Source organism: Pseudophryne corroboree, chromosome 2 (assembly GCF_028390025.1).
Source record: "Pseudophryne corroboree isolate aPseCor3 chromosome 2, aPseCor3.hap2, whole genome shotgun sequence".
NCBI lineage: Eukaryota > Metazoa > Chordata > Amphibia > Anura > Myobatrachidae > Pseudophryne > Pseudophryne corroboree.
In genome coordinates this window covers 536,815,962-536,836,420 of record NC_086445.1, presented here as the reverse complement: position 1 = coordinate 536,836,420, position 20,459 = coordinate 536,815,962, and the positions used below count along the sequence as shown (strand labels likewise).

General features: G+C 48.3%; 1 protein-coding gene across 4 annotated transcripts in view; it reads left to right on the top strand.

Annotated features, from left to right (window-relative positions):
• The window catches only part of SPOCD1 (SPOC domain containing 1), a 493,492-nt gene that overhangs the window by 48,026 nt on the left and 425,007 nt on the right, over positions 1-20,459 (top strand). For all 4 annotated transcript variants that reach the window (XM_063954236.1, XM_063954237.1, XM_063954233.1 and 1 more), the window contains exon 2: positions 8,050-8,355. In XM_063954236.1, coding sequence (XP_063810306.1) covers positions 8,053-8,355 — 303 coding nt within the window. In that variant the 5' untranslated portion in view covers positions 8,050-8,052. The remainder of the gene's footprint in view (positions 1-8,049; positions 8,356-20,459) is intronic.

Genomic DNA, 20,459 nt, shown 5'->3' with positions numbered 1-20,459 from the left:
ATGAATGATCTAGGAATAGGTCTGGGAAGCACAGTATCAATCTTTGTAGATGATACTAAACTGTGTAAGGTAATTAATTCGGAAATAGATGTGGAGTCTCTACAGAATGACTTATTTAAACTTGAATCCTGGGCTTCTAAATGAGAAATGAGGTTCAATATTGAAAAATGCAAAGTTGCATCCTATTCACTTAATGGGGAAAATATTGGGGTAACAGTGGAAAAAGATTTGGGGGTCCTCATAAATAATACGCTCAATAACTACACAGTGTCAAAATGCAGCGAAGAAGGCAAGTTAAGTCCTTACTTGCATAAAACAGGGTATTGAGACCAGGGACGAGTATGTAATCCTGCCGCAGCACAAATCATTGGTATGTCCGTACCTGGAATATTGTGTTCAATTCTGGTCACCATATTATAAAAAGTATATTGGGGAACTCGAAAGAGTTCAAAGGTGAGCTACTAAACTGATTAAAGGGTTAGAGACACTGGAGTACGAGGAAAGGCTAACTAGGTTAAATATGTATACTCTAGAAAAGAGAAGTCTAAGAGGAGATATTAATATCTTCAAATATGTAAAGGGTCATTACAAGGAGTTAGCAGGATTTATTTATTAATAGAACTCTGTATAGGACACGTAGACACTCACTGAGGTTAGAGGAGAGAAAATTCCGTACAAAATGTAGGAAAGGGTTCTTCACGGTAAGGGCAATAAGAATTTGGAACTCCCTGCCGTAGAAGGTAATAATGGACGTGGTAAATGCATTAAAAATCAGATTGAACAGCTTTCTAGCTGAAAAAAGTATCCAGGGCTACATAATTTAATATATTGACATTAAGTATCTGGGATTTGTACGAAATATAGTTGACAATTGGTACGAAACCATTACTTCAGCTGGTGCATTATAATGTGCACAGCTAAACACAGAATACAGGTTGAAACCGATGGGCATTTCGCCTCTTTTCTGTTAGGGTCTCCTGCCCTGTGCTGCCACGTCGTCATGGCAACCGGGAGACAAGTGCTAGCAGAGTAACCTGAGCGCAGCTGATACTCCGGTTCGGGTCTTTTGCTGTGCAGTGGTTACAGGCTCTGTGCACGGTAGGGGATCCGGTGCTGGTTTTTGTGCTCACAGTCTGTGAGGTCTGAGTGGGGCGTGGACAGGCCTCTTCTTAGGGTAAGCAGATGCTGCTGAATCTTTGTTGGTTAGTCAGTTCCTGAAAGTTAGCCAGTACTGTGTAGCTTTGTATTTGTTTGTTGCTTACTGCAAATAGGCCTGGGGATTTGGTATTACACTCTGCCAATCCAGACCTAGCAGTAAGACTGGAGTCAGTCGTTTAGCTTGCTGGGGTTCTGTTACTACTCTGTGAACTTAGCAAGTTTGCGGCTGTATTCTAAGACTTGCCTGTCTAATCCTGTCTCACTGTGCTAGGTGTCAGGGGTCAGTTTAGTGGCAGTAAGCTGAACCTGTGCACTGCAAGTGAGAATTAGGATTGTGGAGACTCTCCTTGTGTCTATCATTCCATCTCTGACCAAGGAGTTTACTGCCACACCCGTTGGTAACCCTTTAGGGTTTTGCTGTTGCCCTTAGCAACAGCATTTCGGGTTCTCTACGTATTAAAACACAACATCTTGCTTTTCTCATCTGAGCATTACTAATACAAGGGAGACACCCAGTTCCTTAGCCTCTGGGCTTCTCTGTTCACTTTGTGTGTATTTTGTTACCCTATCACCTTCTGTGTACATTATGTCATATTCCCCAGTCTGTCTGTGAGTCCATTTGTTTTGCATAACAGTTCAAACACCAGTACACTCCTGCAGGCACTGGTGTGCATAACATATTCAGCAGCCTAATACTCCTGTTGAAATTTTGTGGGAATATGGAGCATACCCCTCAAAATACGTTGCAACAGGTGGTCGATCAGGTGCAGGTCCTGACTCGACAATTTAATGATTTGTCCATTAAAATGCACACCTCCCAGGCTGCTGGCGGAGCTCCCGCAGCAGCAGCACCTGCAGGGGTTAAGGAGCCGAAAGTAAATCTCCCGGATCGTTTTTCTGGAGATCGCTCGCAGTTCTTTTGTTTCAAGGAGAGCTGCAAGCTATACTTCCGGCTTAGGCCTCAGTCTTCTGGGTCGGAGATTCAGCGGGTGGGCATAGTGATTTCCTTGCTACAAGGAGACCCACAGGTCTGGGCATATGGGTTGCAGCCTGACTGTCCGTCGCTTAAAAGTGTTGATGCTTTTTTTACGGCACTGGGCATGTTGTATGATGACCCTGACAAGACGGCCTCAGCCGAGGCTCAGATTTCGATCCTTAAGCAAGGGCGAAGGCCAGTTGAGGTTTACTGTACGGAGTTTCGGAGGTTGGCCCATGATACCCAGTGGAATGACCCAGCCCTGAGACACCAGTACCGAAGAGGTCTTTCTAACCAGATAAAGGACCAACTGGTACAATATCCCTTGCTTGATAGCTTGGATCAGCTCATGCAGTTATCCATCCGGGTGGATAGACGGCTGAGAGAGCGTAGGCTTGAAAGGGAGACTGAGATTTCCTTCCTTCCCAAGGGAACCTCAGACTCTGAGGAATTTTCCGAGGAGCCTATGCAGATTGGGGCTACCCGCCTCTCCTCGCGTGAGAAGACGCGGAGGAGACAGCAGGGGTTGTGTTTGTACTGTGGGAATAAAGGTCATGTGGTAGTATCATGCCCAGAAAAGCAGGAAAACTTCAGGGCCTGAGGGTGATGGGAAATATCCTGTCAGGCCAGAAGTCAGAATTTCCCAAGAAGACTTTTATCATTCCGGTGACCTTGAAGATCCTCGGTCAAACTGTCAAGACTGAGGCCTTTGTGGACAGTGGGGCCGACGGGGTTTTTATGGGCCGCCAATTCGCCCTGAAACACTCTGTTCCCTTAGTACCCTTGGCATCGGAAATTGAGATTTGTGGGTTAAACGGGGAACCATTATTCCATTGTAAAATTACCTCTTGCACTAGCCAGATTTCTTTGTTTATTGGAGCCACACACTCTGAAAAATTGTCCTTTTATGTGACTGTCTGTACTTTTGCCCCATTGGTGTTGGGGTTACCCTGGTTAAGGGCCCACAATCCTCAATTTGACTGGGTCTCTGGGGAGATTCTTAGTTGGGGTACTGATTGTTTCAGGAGTTGCTTGAGCCTTCCAGTCAGGCTCTCGCAGCTAAGTTTGCCAGGATTGCCAGGGTGTTATGCAGATTTTGCGGACGTGTTCTCCAAAAAAGTTGCAGAGGTACTACCTCCCCATCGCCCCTATGACTGTGCCATTGATTTGTTGCCAAATGCTAAGCTTCCCAAGAGCAGGTTGTACTCCCTGTCACGTCCTGAGACTCAGGCTATGGCAGAGTACATTCAGGAGAACTTGGCTAAGGGATTTATCAGACCTTCACAGTCTCCAGTTGGGTCGGGGTTCTTCTTCGTGGGTAAAAAGGACGGTTCGTTGCGACCCTGCATCGACTTCAGGGAATTGAACCGTATCACGATTAAAAACTCATACCCACTGCCTCTCATTTCGGTCTTGTTTCACCAGCTTCGTACTGCCACCATTTTTTCTAAGATTGACCTACGCGGTGCGTACAATCTAATCCGAATAAGAGAGGGGGATGAATGGAAGACTGCCTTTAATACCCACTCAGGGCATTATGAATATTTGGTGATGCCTTTTGGGCTCTGTAATGCCCCGGCAGTCTTCCAGGATTTCATGAATGATGTGCTCAGGGAATATTTGGATAGATTCTTAGTTGTATACTTAGATGACATCCTAATCTTCTCCCATTCCCTGGAGGAACATCGGAAGCATGTACGCTTAGTCCTCCAGAAACTCAGAGACCACCGGCTTGGGGCGAAGCTGGAGAAGTGCGAATTTGAAGTTCAGCAAATCGCATTTCTAGGATATATTATCTCCCCAGAAGGTCTCCAAATGGAGGGTTCCAAGGTACAGGCAGTCCTGGATTGGGTGCAGCCCACTAGTTTGAAGGCGCTTCAGCGTTTCCTGGGCTTTGCGAATTTTTATAGACGATTTATCGCTGGATTTTCGTCTATAGTGGCGCCCTTGGTGGCACTCACTAAGAAAGGGGCGGATGTTGCTCACTGGTCTTGTGAGGCTAAAGCGGCTTTTGCCCGTCTCAAAAGGGCATTTGTTTCGGCCAAGGTGCTGCGACACCCAGATCCAGAGCGTCCTTTTGTGGTGGAGGTGGATGCCTCTGAGATGGGTATTGGGGCAGTGCTTTCTCAGATGGGAGTGTCTGATAATCGCCTTCATCCCTGTGCTTACTTTTCCCGTAAATTTTCGCCTGCCGAGATGAATTATGACGTGGGTAACCGGGAATTGTTGGCTATTAAGGATGCACTCGAGGAGTGGAGACACTGGCTTGAGGGGGCTAAGTTTGTGGTCTCAATTCTCACTGACCATAAGAATCTGGCATATTTAGAGTCAGCGAAGCGTCTCAATGCCAGGCAGGCACGATGGGCTTTGTTTTTTGCTCGCTTTAATTTTTTGATAACATATCGCCCTGGGTCAAAAAACATCAAGGCTGATGCGCTCTCGCGGAGTTTTGCTCCAATCCAGGAGACCACCGAGGAGCCGTTGCCCATTGTTTCCCCATCATGTATTAAAGTGGGCATTACCCAGGACCTCTTATCATTAGTCCTTAGAGCACAGGAGCAGGCTCCTCCAGACCTTCCGGTAGGTCTTTTGTTTGTGCCTCCTAGGTTAAGACAGCGAGTGTTCCTGGAATTCCATGCCAAGAAGTCGGCAGGTCACCCGGGTATTGCCAGAACTCGGGAGTTGCTATCTAGGGCGGTGTGGTGGCCCTCGGTGGCTAAGGATGTGGATCAGTGGGTTCGGGCATGTGACATCTGTGCCCGAAATAAGACTCCTAGAGGGGTTCCTGTTGGCCCATTACATCCACTCTCTATCCCATCTAAGCCATGGACCCACATTTCAATGGATTTTGTGGTGGACTTGCCCAAATCCTCGGGGATGACAGCCATCTGGGTTGTCGTTGACAGGTTTTCGAAGATGGCGCACTTCGTTCCACTGGTTGGGCTGCCATCGGCCAGACGCCTGTCTGAATTATTTATGCTGCATGTTGTGCGTCTCCACGGGTTGCCACTTGATGTGGTCTCTGACCGCGAATCCCAGTTTGTGGCCAAATTCTGGAGGGCATTTTGTTCCGATCTCCAGATTTCTGTCAGCTTGTCGTCAGGCTACCATCCGCAGTCTAATGGGCAGACTGAAAGGGTGAACCAGTCCTTGGAGCAGTTCCTCAGGTGTTATGTCTCCAAGTGTCAGACTGACTGGGTTGCTCATCTGTCCATGGCGGAGTTTGCCTATAACAACGCGGCTCACTCTGCTACAGGGATCTCTCCCTTCCTTTGTTTGTATGGGCATCATCCTAAGGCCAATTCTTTTGACCCCCTGGACTCCACGCCTGGTGGTTCCTCTGTGGTTTCGGTCCTTAGAGGTATTTGGCGGAAAGTGAAGAAAGCCCTTGTGTCTGTGTCATTAGTGACCAAAAGGGTTTTTGATAAGCGGAAAAGACCCTGCAGCTTCAAATTAGGAGACTTCGTCTGGTTGTCTACCAAGAATTTGAAGTTGAGACAGCCATCTCATAAGTTAGGCCCCCGGTTCATCGGCCCTTATAAGATCACCAGGGTTATCAATCCGGTGGCATTTCAGTTAGATCTGCCCCGTTCTTTTGGTATCAATAAAACATTTAATTGTTCCCTTTTAAAACGGGCGATTAGTAATCCTTCCAGTGGAAGACCTTCCCCTCTTCTGATACGTGGCCAGAGGGAGTTTGTTGTTGAAAGGATTCTTGACTCCAAGGTGGTTCGGGGTCGGCTGTCATTTTTGGTGCACTGGAAGGGGTATGGCCCGGAGGAGCGGTCGTGGGTGCGCAGTTGTGATCTTCATGGGGCAGACTGATACGCTCTTTCTTCTCGCAGTTCCCCGATAAACCCGGTGGTAGGGGTTCTTTGACCCCTCGTCAGAGGGGGGGTACTGTTAGGGTCTCCTGCCCTGTGCTGCCACGTCGTCATGGCAACCGGGAGACAAGTGCTAGCAGAGTAACCTGAGCGCAGCTGATACTCCGGTTCGGGTCTTTTGCTGTGCAGTGGTTATAGGCTCTGTGCACGGTAGGGGATCCGGTGCTGGTTTTTGTGCTCACAGTCTGTGAGGTCTGAGTGGGGCGTGGACAGCACCTGCTTTATAAGGCCTCTTCTTAAGGTAAGCAGATGCTGCTGAATCTTTGTTGGTTAGTCAGTTCCTGAAAGTTAGCCAGTACTGTGTAGCTTTGTATTTGTTTGTTGCTTACTGCAAATAGGCCTGGGGATTTGGTATTACACTCTGCCAATCCAGACCTAGCAGTAAGACTGGAGTCAGTCGTTTAGCTTGCTGGGGTTCTGTTACTACTCTGTGAACTTAGCAAGTTTGCGGCTGTATTCTAAGACTTGCCTGTCTAATCCTGTCTCACTGTGCTAGGTGTCAGGGGTCAGTTTAGTGGCAGTAAGCTGAACCTGTGCACTGCAAGTGAGAATTAGGATTGTGGAGACTCTCCTTGTGTCTATCATTCCATCTCTGACCAAGGAGTTTACTGCCACACCCGTTGGTAACCCTTTAGGGTTTTGCTGTTGCCCTTAGCAACAGCATTTCGGGTTCTCTACGTATTAAAACACAACATCTTGCTTTTCTCATCTGAGCATTACTAATACAAGGGAGACACCCAGTTCCTTAGCCTCTGGGCTTCTCTGTTCACTTTGTGTGTATTTTGTTACCCTATCACCTTCTGTGTACGTTATGTCATATTCCCCAGTCTGTCTGTGAGTCCATTTGTTTTGCATAACAGTTCAAACACCAGTACATTCCTGCAGGCACTGGTGTGCATAACATTTTCAACCTCAACAACTATGTTACTACGTTACTAATTAACCTGGCTACACCTAATATTAAAATTTGTTATACACTATATTATGCATGTAATTAAAATTTCAAATATTTTATTAGAAGATATTTCTAAATTGTTCCCAATAATAAATAAATTACATAATTTTTCCTCTTAATGTATTAATTGTATGAGTCCCATACTTAAGTGTTAATTAGTGCAATTCAACACATGTTCCATGTGCCAGACCTGTAGCTGGCAGTCTCGCCTATCAGAGGCACCTTTATAGTTGGGCGTTGTTTGTTTTTTTGCAGACGATTTGTGAACACGCACCTTATTACAGCTGACCATTTGTATGCAGAACAATGAAAAAATCGGAGTGGTGAGCTAGGGCAAATAGTGTTTCACAATCATGATTTTCTGACAATGTTCAGGAGATTTTGCTATAAATATATCTGAAGGTTGTGATTCACCCCACAATGGCCCTCATTCTGAGTTGTTCGCTCGCTAGTTGCTTTTAGCAGCCGTGCAAACGCTAAGCCGCCACCCTCTGGGAGTGTATCTTAGCTTAGCAGAATTGAGAACGAAAGGATCGCACAGCGGCTTCAAAATAATTTTGTGCAGCTTCAGAGTAGCTCCAGACCTACTCCTAGCTTGCGATCACTTCAGACTATTTAGTTCCTGTTTTGACATCACGAACACGCCCTGTGTTAGGCCAGCTACGCCTGCGTTTCCCCAGGCACGCCTGCGTTTTTTATGTGACACGCCTGCGTTTTTTCACACACTACCCGAAAACGGTCAGTTACCTCCCAGAAGCACCCACTTCCTGTCAATCACTCTGCGGCCAGCAGTGCGATTGAAAAGCGTCGCTAGATCTTTTGTGAAACTGCACTGTGAAAGTACGTCGCGCGTGTGCATTGCGCCGCATGCACAGAATTGCCTTTTCTTGCCTGATCGCTGCACAGCGACCGAAAACAGCTAGCGATCATCTCGAAATGAGGGCCTGTATTGCTGTAAATCGGTGATTTGAGTAGATCTCACTGTGTTACATTCCACCCCATGTGTTCTACAGCAAGCACGTGTGTACAGTTTTGTACAAATGTTCTGTGACATTTATTTGTCACATTGATTTCAGGTCATGCAAGAAAGTCAGGAAATGGAAAACCATGTGGATCCCGCTAACCCTGCTGTGTTACCACAGAACCGTGACTGTTACAGCCCATTGGGATTATTTGAGAAATTCATGGTGGAAACCCCATTTAACACTTTGCCTGATCCTGACCCCGATGTGCAGTTTGTCTCCGTGCTGAAATCTCCTCATCTGAAATGGCAGACTGAGCATTCTGTGGATAGCCATATTTCCAAAAATGTGAATGCACTTACTCTAAACAATAACACATTGGCCGATAAGATACGCTGGATGATGAGCAGAGTTAAAACTGTAAGTACTACTTTACATTCTATTTTCTTCATATGAGATACATGTAGCATTGTTTTGAGTAAAAAAGATAATACTTACGCTTTATTTGTGAAACATTAGGCAATATATATCACCCATATCACTCGGTGTGTAGCCGTGATTGTGCGCTCCCAGCTGTTGCCATGGGGGGGCATCCCAACTGATGTGCTGCACGTCAGATTGGCCGGCTCCACAGATGATGGCAGGTGAATGCAGCGGGTAGTAATATATTGCGCGGTCATACAGTGTGTACGACCACTCGATATATCGTTCATCATTCCTTGGGTCGACTGGGACACACATTTTCCTGATGCCTAATAGATGCAAATAGTTAGGCACTACTTAACCTCTGCATACACAGAGGTTATTTATACTTTTATTTCAAAGTCTAGAGTAAGACAGTTTTATGTTGTGTATTTTATAAGCGATTCATATTGTAGTCACTTAAGATTCCAAAAGGTCTCCTATTTTTAGCAGTAATATATTCAATGCAAATTGTATCTTTCTCTAACGTCCTAGTGGATGCTGGGGACTCCGTAAGGACCATGGGGAATAGACGGGCTCCGCAGGAGACATGGGCACTTTAAGAAAGAATTTAGATTCTGGTGTGCTCTGGCTCCTCCCTCTATGTCCCTCCTCCAGACCTCAGTTTTTTTTTAATAAAGTAATTTTTATTCAAGAGAATGGAGATAAAGTTACAGAAATTGCATATCAACGGCATATCACATATATCAAACAAATCACATTTTCATTTATGAGACATCGTTTACAGCAGTGAAGTAGCCAGCTGTGTCTTTGATGAAATGAGCAAAGATATACAATTGTTCATAGTATTTGGACTTGCAAGATCCGCAACCAATATATTAATCCCCATTAACCTTTTTGTTTTTCACCCGTAAACTAACCCAGAAAAAGAGTACAAGAAAAGAAAAAGGAAAGAGAGAAAAACATAGAAAGAAGCATAATAAGGAGGAATCACCTAACTCAGGACCTCTTCAGCCGTGCATGTAGTTAGGCGAGCACGCAGAGCTCAGCAGCCAAACAACTGAGCATACATCATTAAACATTAATTCAGTGACACGATAGCACTTCAGTGCCCACTATGGTTGAGGGACCAGGCGGGAGTGGGGAGATTTCAGCCATGGAGACCAGACTCTTTCAAATTTGGCTGATGCGTTTTGTTTCATATATATATATCGTTCCTTGGATATTGTATCATTAACTAGGGTCTTGAACGCAGAAACTAAAGGGCCCCCAGGGGCCATCCAGAGCCTTGCAATGCATACCTTATCCAAGGCACATACATTGCGAGCATATAGACCCGCCGTCAAAGGGTCCGTATGGAGTTTGGTAAGAAGATATCCATACGCGAGGGAAACCATCTTAACTCGACCCAATGTAGTCACAAAGTTCTTGATGGGAAATGGGAGGATTCGTGGGGGGGGACTCAGCAAATTGGGACTGGAGGGCATGACGAAGTTGAAGGTATCTGAAAAAGCAGGAGTTGGGTAGATCAAACTCATCTTTCAGTTGCTGAAAGGATTTGAGTACACTATCTAGGTAAAGTTGGGAAATAGAAACCACAGATCTAGGGGCCCAAACCTCCCGTCCCTCAATCGTATGCAGTTCAGGAAGCCAGTCAGAGTACCAAAGGGGGTATCTGGGTCCAGGCCGTCGTACCCCAAGAGGTCCCTCAGGGCCCGCCATATCTTTAAAGCCTGGAAAATAATAGGGGGAAGAAACCGAGCTATGCTCCCACTCAGCAGTACCTGCATAGGAGAGAGGTGAGGAAAGTAGCATCGAATGAACTCACAGTGTAAAGAGTCAATGCCAGAATCCTGCGCCCATACACTAATATGAGTCAGCTGAGCAGCGTAGTAATACATCTGGAAGTTAGGCAGAGCTAGGCCGCCATCAGAGCGTTGCCTGGTGAGAGTATTTAACTGTATCCTAGGTCGTTTGTTAGCCCAAATCAGTGAGGATAAAACACTATTCAATTTCCTAAAGAATAATGGATAGATATATACAGGGGACTGGAGAATAATATATAAACGTTTGGGCAGTATGATCATTTTAATGAGATTAACCCTGCCAGACACCGTCAGTGGAAGTCTACACCAAGTTTTGGATTTGCACGCGACCTGCTGCATGATCGGGTCAAGGTTCAAAGGGATAAAATCAGAAGGGTCGTTAGTTATTTGAATTCCGAGGTATTTAAATTGTGTTGTCCACAATGGCAGTGAGATTTTGGGAACAGTAGGAGGGGGGCCTATGACTGGCATAATGTATGATTTAGACCAGTTGATTTGAAGACCCGAGTGAGCACCAAAGCTCTCTATCACACGTAGCAGAATGGGCATTGACTTGGTGTAATCTTGCAAAAACAACAACATGCCGTCGGCATAGAGAGCTATCCTATCCTCACGTGGGCCCGCACAGACTCCCACAATATCTGGGTGCGATCTTATCAGACAGGCCAAGGGCTCGATGGCCAAGCCAAACAGTGTGGGGGATAGGGGGCAGCCCTGCCTAGTACCACGGGACAATTGAAAGGAGGGGGATACATAGCCATTCACCAAGATCCTGGCACTCGGATGTTGATACAGTAATTTAGTCCATCTGATAAAGTTGGGCCCAAAGCCCATACAAGCCGTCACCTCCCATAAATAAGCCCATTCAATACTGTCAAAGGCTTTGGCCGCGTCCAGCGAGACCACAGCCGAGTCAGAAGGGAAGTCATGTGGGAGTTGTAAAATGGTATACAATCTACGTAGGTTAATAGACGTGGACTTCCCTGGCATGAAGCCAGTCTGATCCGGGTGAACGAGGGAGGTGATCACTGTGTTAAGCCGTACTGCCAATATCTTTGCCAGGATCTTAGCATAGGTGGGAATCAGAGATATCGGCCTATAGGAGTCTGGAGACCTAGGGTCTTTACCGGGCTTTGGAATCACTATTATAACTGCCTCTGACATATAAGTATAAGGCATGGAGCCTGGGCCCGAAAAAATCAATATGAGTTTTGTATACTTCGGAGGGAATTCCGTCACACCCCGGAGCCTTGCCATTAGGGGACATACCAATAGCCGCAGTCACTTCCGCGAGCGTCAAAGGCGCCTCCAGTACCTCACGGGCCTCAGAGGAGAGTGCGGGTAGTGGAACACCCCCCAGATAATATGAGAGATCCAGAGTAGAGCATGTCAACTGCGAGCTATAAACCGCAGTGTAATAAGAACGGAATAACTGCGCAATGTCCGGCGTGGTGTCAACAAGGGAGCCATCACTGTTGGACATTTAGGTGATCGTAGTCCCAGGGCGATCATAATGTATCAGACGGGCCAGGAGGCTACCTGTTCTATTAGCTTGCATATAAATATTAGTAGCCCTAAAGAGGAGGGACCGTGAGTTTTTATCAGACAGGTGGGCCAGCCAAGCCGATTGAGCCACCAGCCAGCGTGTTTTCGTCGTGGGGGTACCATCCAACAAATATTGGGATTCCAGATCTCTGGCGTCACTCTCAAGGGCCTTTTCCCTCTCCCTACAGGATATTTTATGAGCTGCTATGCGTCCAATATATGAACCCCTCAAAAATGCCTTAAATGAATCCCAAACCATCGTCCCCGGGGCAGATCCTGTATTGTCGTTAAAGTAACCCCCCCACTGAGTCTCCAGGTCACTGCAGTCACCCAGCTGAGTCAGCCAAGAGGGGTGCAGCTTCCAGTAAGAGTGCCCCCTCTGACTTTCCACAGCAAGAGTCATCAACAAAGGGGAGTGATCAGAGACCCCCCGGGCCTCATAGTGGACGTCAGTAACCACAGGGACGAGGGCGGGGGACACTAGTATCAGGTCGATTCTAGAAAAGGAGCCATATGTGCTGGAGAAACAGGAGAACTGACGAAGCCTCCACACATCTACCCACTGCAAGCTATCTAAGAAATCGGCAAACTTGGTAGAACCACTACCCACCACCGCAGTATTCGGAGAATGCCATCTATCCAAAGACAAATCTAGTATATTATTAAAATCACCCAGACATATCACCGGGGTGGCAGGAGAGGAAGCTATAAAAGAGGCAGCTTGCTGCAACACAGCATATGAAAAAGGAGGGGGGACGTACACCGCTAAAATGTAATAGGGCTGGGAACTCAGTTTGCATTCCAGGAATACAAATCTTCCATACGGGTCAGTTTTGATCGATATTAACTCAAATTGCACCGATTTTTTAATCAGGACAGACACACCCCTGGAAAAGGAGGAATATGAGGCATGGTAAGCCCATCCCACCCAAGCCCGTCGTAGAGATAACAACCTATTTCCCTCTAAGTGGGTCTCGCTGAGGCATGCAATATCCGGGTCATATTTCCTAATCATATTTAAAACCAAAGAGCATTTGATTTTATTATTCAAACCTCGGACATTCCATGCCAGAAATTTCAGATTAATCATGACCCCAGGTAAACACTATGTGCCACACGGATAGACATCTCTCAAAATATATCTGAGAATCAGCACTATTAGCAACAGCAACATATATCATATACAAGCCCTGCGTTGTAAGCCATAACATCCAATATATTAAACATCCTTGTTTCAGAAAGTACATAGATATGAAAAATAACAAACTAAAGAAAGAGAACAGAAAACAGCAAGAGGAGCCGCAACTGGCAGCTCCCCAACCTTCCATCCCCTCCCTGTACACCACCCCGAACACCGGCATACTTATATCCCAAACAACCAACCCCAACTACCAAATGCTAAGAAGGCCTAGATTCTCAGCTAAACCTCTTTAACCAGTACCACTTGAACGTGAAAAGTCTTGAGCCACCAAAGCAAAGGGGGGGGGGGCTCCCCGAAGTATGGTCGTCTCCTCCGGTAGTCAAGATCCCAGCATCTTCAACGCAGGGAGTCAGTCCGGAGCCAGCTGACGAGCACCCGGCGCAAATCTGTCCAGTCATTGGGCCGCCTCTCTAGGAGAGTTAAAGAACTTGGTCTCCCCATCCGCCACAACCCGGAGCCGAGAGGGAAACAGCATGGAGTATGAGAGGTTGAGGTCTCGCATACGTCGTTTGATAGGCATAAACTGGGCTCGGTCCTTCTGGACGTCTGCGGCAAAGTCCGGGAAGGCCAACACCCTGACTCCATTACGGACCAACGGGCCCTTCGTACGACCCAGGCGGAGAACTGAGTCACGATCCTTATAATGCAGGAATTTGGCTATGAAGGTGCGAAGAGGGGGCACCAGGAGGTAGCGGCCGAGATGGTATCCTATGTGCACGCTCCACCGTGAATTGGGCCGTAAAGGATTCAGCGCCATATATCTCTTTAAGCCAAGTTTCGAGAAAGTCCTCCGGTTGCTAGCCCTCCTCTCTCTCAGGCAGGCCCACAAATCTTACATTGTTTCTACGCAGCCGACCCTCCATGTCTAGAAGCTTGGTTTGGAGGGAGGAAACCTGCTGGGTCACCGTGGACACAGATTGCTTGAGGGGGCCACACATATCTTCCAAGTTGGAGACGCGTGTCTCCACCTCACCCACTCTCTCACGGATACGCTGAACATCTTGTCGGAGTAAGGAGAGGTCGCACTGCACCTTCTCCATCTTATCGGAAAGACGCTGTTCACTGCCCGCTATAGCCTCCAGCACCTGCTGAATAGACGGCGCCTCCGATGCCGCTGGGGAGCTGGTAGTAGACGCAGAGGGGGAGCATGAGTGTGTTGGAGAGGCTCCCTGAGGATGAGCCAACGACCCCCTGGGGTTGGGTTGCCTGACAAATCTCTCCAGTTTGGCCGCGGCCGTACGCTGGCCGTCTCTAAACATATTGAACAAGAAGCAGTCACACAAACCCCGGGATAGGGTCTCAATATAGAAGTGCAGTCAGAAGACAGCGGCAGAGGTTGTATGTTTTCAGTGCCGGAAAGCAGCCGTGCCCGATTTTTAGGTCAATATATCAATGGATAGGAAGCACAGGCATTGTGTAAAAGTGAAAATAAAGGTAATATTGAGGAGAGAATATCCTGCAGCAAATTCCAGGAGGTAAAGGTAGGATGTTGGTATATAGTACACTGTGAGATAGCAGAGCAGTACAACAGCACAGTCAGTTCCAAGCTATATGCAGCCCCTGCAGGGTAGAATGGCAGAGCTGTGCAGTGAGGTTATGTGTGGAGCTGCACCCAAAATGGCCCCCGGGTTCACAGGCACTTCTCCACTTCTCCCCCTCCCCTGGAGTACCTGTCTTCGAGCAAGTCGTGGGCCTCAGCCAGCCAGGCGCAGGAGGGATATCTGTGTCCTCCAAGGTGCCTCCTGCAGCCAGACAGCGCCACTCGCCCGCCAATGAGGCCCCGGGAGTCACGCGGCCGGGAGCGCCAAACTCGAGGCCGGGGATCCGGAGGAGGCACAGGCCGCAATTCCGGAAGTCGTCCGCCGCGGTCAGCCAGGACACGGAGACCGCGGACGAGGGTGCCCGCCGCTGCCCGGAGGTGAGGGGGGACCAGCACTGGGAGGCAGACACTCCGGAGGGACTCAGGATGGGTTCAGGAGTTATATGATCGGGGAGCTCCTGGGATCTGCTGCCTACTCCTTCACCGCCGTGGCCACGCCCCTCCCAGACCTCAGTTTGAATCTGTGCCCGACGAGCTGGGTGCTGTTCAGTGAGCTCTCCTGAGCTTGCTGTAAGAAAGTATTTTGTTAGGTTTTTTATTTTCAGTGAGCTCTGCTGGCAACAGACTCCCTGCATCGTGGGACAGAGGGGAGAGAAGCAGCCCTACTCTCTGAAGCTAGGTCCTGCTTCTTAGGCTACTGGACACCATTAGCTCCAGAGGGATCGTACACAGGATCTCACCCTCGTCGTCCGATCCCAGTGCCGCGCCGCCGTCCCCCTCGCAGAGCCGGAAGACAGAAGCCGGGTGAGTATGAGAAGCAAGAAGACTTCGAAATCGGCGGCAGAAGACTCAGTTCTTCACATGAGGTAACGCACAGCACTGCAGCTGTGCGCCATTGCTCCAAACACACCTCACATACTCCGGTCACTGTAAGGGTGCAGGGCGCAGGGGGGGGTGCCCTTGGCAGCATATGGACCTCTGTTGGCAAAAGTACTCATATATACAGTTGGGCACTGTATATATGTATGAGCCCCCGCCAAAAAGATATGTATTTTAGCGGGACAGAAGCCCGCCGTCGAGGGGGCGGGGCTTCTCCCTCAGCACTCACCAGTGCCATTTTTTCTCCACAGCTCCGCTGAGAAGAAGCTCCCCAGGCTCTCCCCTGCAGATCAAGGTAGAAAGGGTAAAAGGAGAGGGGGGCACATAATTAGGCACTAAAAACACAATATACAGCAGCTACTGGGTTAACATTAAGTTACTGTGTTTTCTCTTACGTCCTAGAGGATGCTGGGGACTCCGTAAGGACCATGGGGTATAGACGGGCTCCGCAGGAGATAGGGCACCTAAAAAGAACTTTGACTATGGGTGTGCACTGGCTCCTCCCTCTATGCCCCTCCTCCAGACCTCAGTTAGATCTTGTGCCCAGAGGAGAAAGGGTACAATGCAGAGAGCTCTCCAGAGTTTTCTGTTTTAAAGAATTTTGTTAGGTTTTTTATTTTCAGGGAGTCGTTTTGGCAACAGGCTCCCTGCATCGTGGGACTGAGGAGAGAGAAACAGAGCTGGCTTGTCAAGTTGGGCACTGTTTCTAAGGCTACTGGACACCATTAGCTTCAGAGGGTGTCGGAACACAGGTCTCACCTGGGGTTCGTCCCGGAGCCGCGCCGCCGTCCTCCTCACAGATGCCGAAGATAGAAGCCAGGTGAGTACGAGAAGGCCAGAAGACTACAGGCGGCAGAAGACATCAGATCTTCACGAGGTAAGCGCGCAGCGGTAAGCTGCGCGCCATTGCTCCCAGTACACACAAGCAGGCACTGAAGGGTGCAGGGCGCAGCGGGGGGCGCCCTGGGCAGCAATATTCCTCATTTTGTGGCAATATAAGCAGGATTAGGCTGTGGCACAGTAAATCCACAAATCCCCTGCCATTTTTTATATAAGTTTACTGGGACCGAAGCCTGCGGGCTTGATCCTCAGCACTAACCAGCGCCATTTTCTCCACAGAAACTGCACGAGGAAAAGCTGGCTCCCTGATCTCTCCCCTGCTGAACTTCACAGGCTGGAAAAAAGAGGAGGGGGGCACTTTGGAGACCCAGTGAGTGGGAATTAAGGCTATATATATATAAAAAGCGCTATCTGGTATAGATATTCCAGTGTTTTTAAGCGTTGGTGTGTGCTGGCATACTCTCTCTCTGTCTCTCCTAAGGGCCTGGTTGGGGTTTTGTCCCCTTATAGGTTAATCCCTGTGTGTGTGGGGTGTCGGTACGTGTGTGTCGACATGTCTGAGGCGGAAGGCTTCTCCAAGGAGGCGGTGGAGCAAATGAGGGGTGTGTCCCCGTCGGTTGTGCCGACTCCGGATTGGATGGACATGTGGCATATGGTGAATGCAAGTGTGGCATCTTTACATAAAAGGCTTGATAAGGCTGAATTAGGGGGGACATCAGGGGGTCAATCCTCGGATTGGACTGACTCACAGGGCCCGTCGGGGTCTCAAAAGCGTCCCTTAACACAAGACACTACTACCGACACGGATTCTGACTCCAGTGTCGACTACGACGAAGTAAAATTGCACCCTAGGGTGACTAAAACCATTCAGTGTATGATTGTGGCAATAAGGGATGTGTTACATATTGAGGATGAACCCTTGGTCCCCGACACAAGGGTACGCATGTTTAAGGAAAAGAAACAGATTATTAATTTTCCCACATCTCATGAATCAAATGATTTCTTTGGAAAAGCTTGGGAGACTCTGGAAAAGAGACCGCAGATTCCCAAAATAATTTATATGGCATACCCCTTCCCTAAGCAGGACAGGGAGATTTGGGAATCATCCCCCACTGTGGACAAGGCCCTGACGCGCTGGTCCAAGAAAGTGGCGCTACCGTCTCCTGACACAGCGGCTCTTAAGGACCCTGCAGATCGCAGGGAAGAAACTACCTTAAAGTGTATTTATTCTCATACGGGGGCTGTGCTAAGACCGACAATTGCGTCGGCATGGGTGTGTAGCGCAATTGCAGCTTGGACAGATGAGCTGACAGATCAATTTGATAATATGGATAAGGATACTATATTCTTAACTCTAGCCCATATAAAATACGCAGTCTTATTTATGAGGGATGCTCAAAGGGACCTTGGATTGCTGGCTTCTAGGGCCAATGCCATGTCTATCTCAGCGAGAAGATCCTTATGGACTCGCCAATGGACGGGTGATGCGGATTCCAAAAAACATATGGAAGTACTACCCTATAAGGGTGATGTATTGTTTGGGGATGGGCTGACGGACCTGGTTTCCACAGCTACGGCAGGTAAATCAAATTTTTTACCATATATTCCCCAACAGCAAAAGAAAGTAACACCCTATCAGATGCAGTCCTTTCGGTCGCAAAAGTCCAAAAGAGGTCGGGGATCCTCTTTCCTCGTCAGAGGTAAGGGCAGAGGCAAAAGAGAACCTGCTTCGGCAGGTGCCCAGGAACAAAAGTCCTCCCCGGCTGCTCCAAAACCCACAGCATGACGCTGGGGCTCCCCTGAGGGAGTCCGCACCGGTGGGGGCACGTCTTCGACTTTTCAGTCAGGCCTGGGTCAGATCACACCTGAATTCCTGGGTGTTGGAAATAGTTTCCCAGGGGTACAAACTGGAAATCGAGGAGGTGCCCCCGCGCCGATTTTTCAAATCGGCCCTACCAGCTTCCACATCGGAAAGGGATGTAGTGTTAGCTGCAATTCAAACGCTGTGCATACAGCAAGTGATAATCAAGGTTCCCCTGCACCAGCAGGGAAGAGGTTACTACTCAACCCTATTTGTGGTCCCGAAACCGGACAGTTCGGTCAGACCTATTTTGAATCTGAAATCCCTAAACCTGTACATAAAAAGATTCAAATTCAAAATGGAATCACTCAGAGCGATAATAGCCAACATGGAGGAGGGGGAGTTTATGGTGTCTCTGGACATAAAGGATGCGTAACTTCATATCCCCATATATGCCCCCCATCAGGAATACCTGAGATTCGCTGTACAGGATTGTCATTACCAATTTCAGACGTTGCCGTTTGGACTTTCCACGGCCCCGAGGATTTTCACCAAGATAATGGCGGAAATGATGGTGGTCCTGCGCAAGCATGGAGTCACAATTATCCCATACTTGGACGATCTCCTGATAAAAGCGAGATCAAGGGAGAAATTGCTGAGCAGTGTGGCACTCTCTCTGAGAGTGCTCCAGCAACACGGTTGGATTCTAAATCTACCGAAGTCACAGTTGATTCCGACAACTCGACTACCGTTCCTAGGTATGATACTGGATACGGAACAAATGAAGGTCTTCCTCCCAATAGAGAAAGCCCAGGACATCCAGAACATGGTCAGAGACCTGCTAAAACCGAAAAGGGTGTCAGTTCACCAATGCACTCGAGTTCTGGGAAAAATGGTGGCGGCCTACGAGGCCATTCCCTTCGGAAGGTTCCATGCAAGGACTTTTCAATGGGACCTTCTGGACAAGTGGTCTGGGTCCCATCTGCACTTACATCGGAAAATAACTCTGTCCCCAGGGGCCAGAGTGTCTCTCCTGTGGTGGTTGCAAAGTGCTCACCTACTGGAGGGTCGCCGGTTCGGGATTCAGGACAGGATCCTGGTTACCACGGACGCGAGCCTCCGAGGATGGGGAGCGGTCACACAGGGAACAAACTTTCAGGGACTTTGGTCAGACCAGGAGTCCTGTCTACACATCAATGTGTTGGAACTCAGGGCCATTTACAACGGCCTTCGACAAGCGGAGAGTCTTCTTCGAAACCTACCGGTTCTGATTCAATCAGACAATGTCACAGCAGTGGCTCATGTGAACCGCCAAGGCGGGACAAGAAGCAGAGTCGCGAAACCACCAGGATTCTTCGCTGGGCGGAAAATCATGTAAGCGCTCTGTCGGCTGTCTTCATTTCGGGAGTGGACAACTGGGAAGCAGACTTCCTCAGCAGACACGATCTCCATCCAGGAGAGTGGGGACTTCATCAAGAAGTCTTTGCAGACATAACACGTCTTTGGGGAACTCCTCAAATAGACATGATGGCGTCACGCCTCAACAAAAAGCTTCGGAGGTATTGTGCCAGGTCTCGGGACCCTCAGGCAGTGGCAGTAGACGCTCTGAAAACACAGTGGGTGTTCAAATCGGTCTACGTGTTTCCTCCTCTTCCTCTCATCACAAAAGTGTTGAGGATCATAAGGCAAAGAAGAGTACAGACGATACTCGTTGTCCCAGACTGGCCTCGAAGGGCCTGGTACTCGGATCTACAAGAGATGCTCACAGGAGATCCCTGGCCTCTTCCTCTGAGGGAAGACCTGTTGCAACAGGGGCCCTGTGTATTTCAGGACTTACCGCGGTTACGTTTGACGGCATGGCGGTTGAACGCCGAATCCTAGCGAAAAAGGGGATTCCGGAAGAGGTCATCCCTACTTTAATAAAGGCTAGGAAGGAGGTGACGGTTAAGCATTATCACCGTATCTGGCGAAAGTATGTGTCTTGGTGTGAGACCAAGAATGCACCTACGGAAGATTTTCATCTGGGTCGTTTTCTCCACTTCCTACAGACAGGAGTGGATATGGGCCTGAAATTAGGCTCTGTTAAGGTACAGATTTCGGCCCTCTCGATTTTCTTTCAGAAGGAATTGGCTTCTCTTCCAGAAGTCCAGACGTTTGTAAAGGGAGTGCTACGCATCCAGCCTCCTTTTGTGCCTCCAGTGGCACCGTGGGAACTCAACGTGGTGTTGCAGTTTCTAAAATCACACTGGTTTGAACCGCTTAACAAGGTTGAGTTGAAATTTCTTACTTGGAAGGTGGTCATGTTGTTGGCCTTGGCATCGGCAAGGCGAGTGTCAGAATTGGCGTCTTTGTCACACAACAGCCCTTACTTGATTTTTCATGTGGATCGAGCTGAATTGAGGACACGTCCGCAATTTTTGCCTAAGGTGGTTTCTTCATTCCATGTGAATCAACCTATTGTGGTGCCTG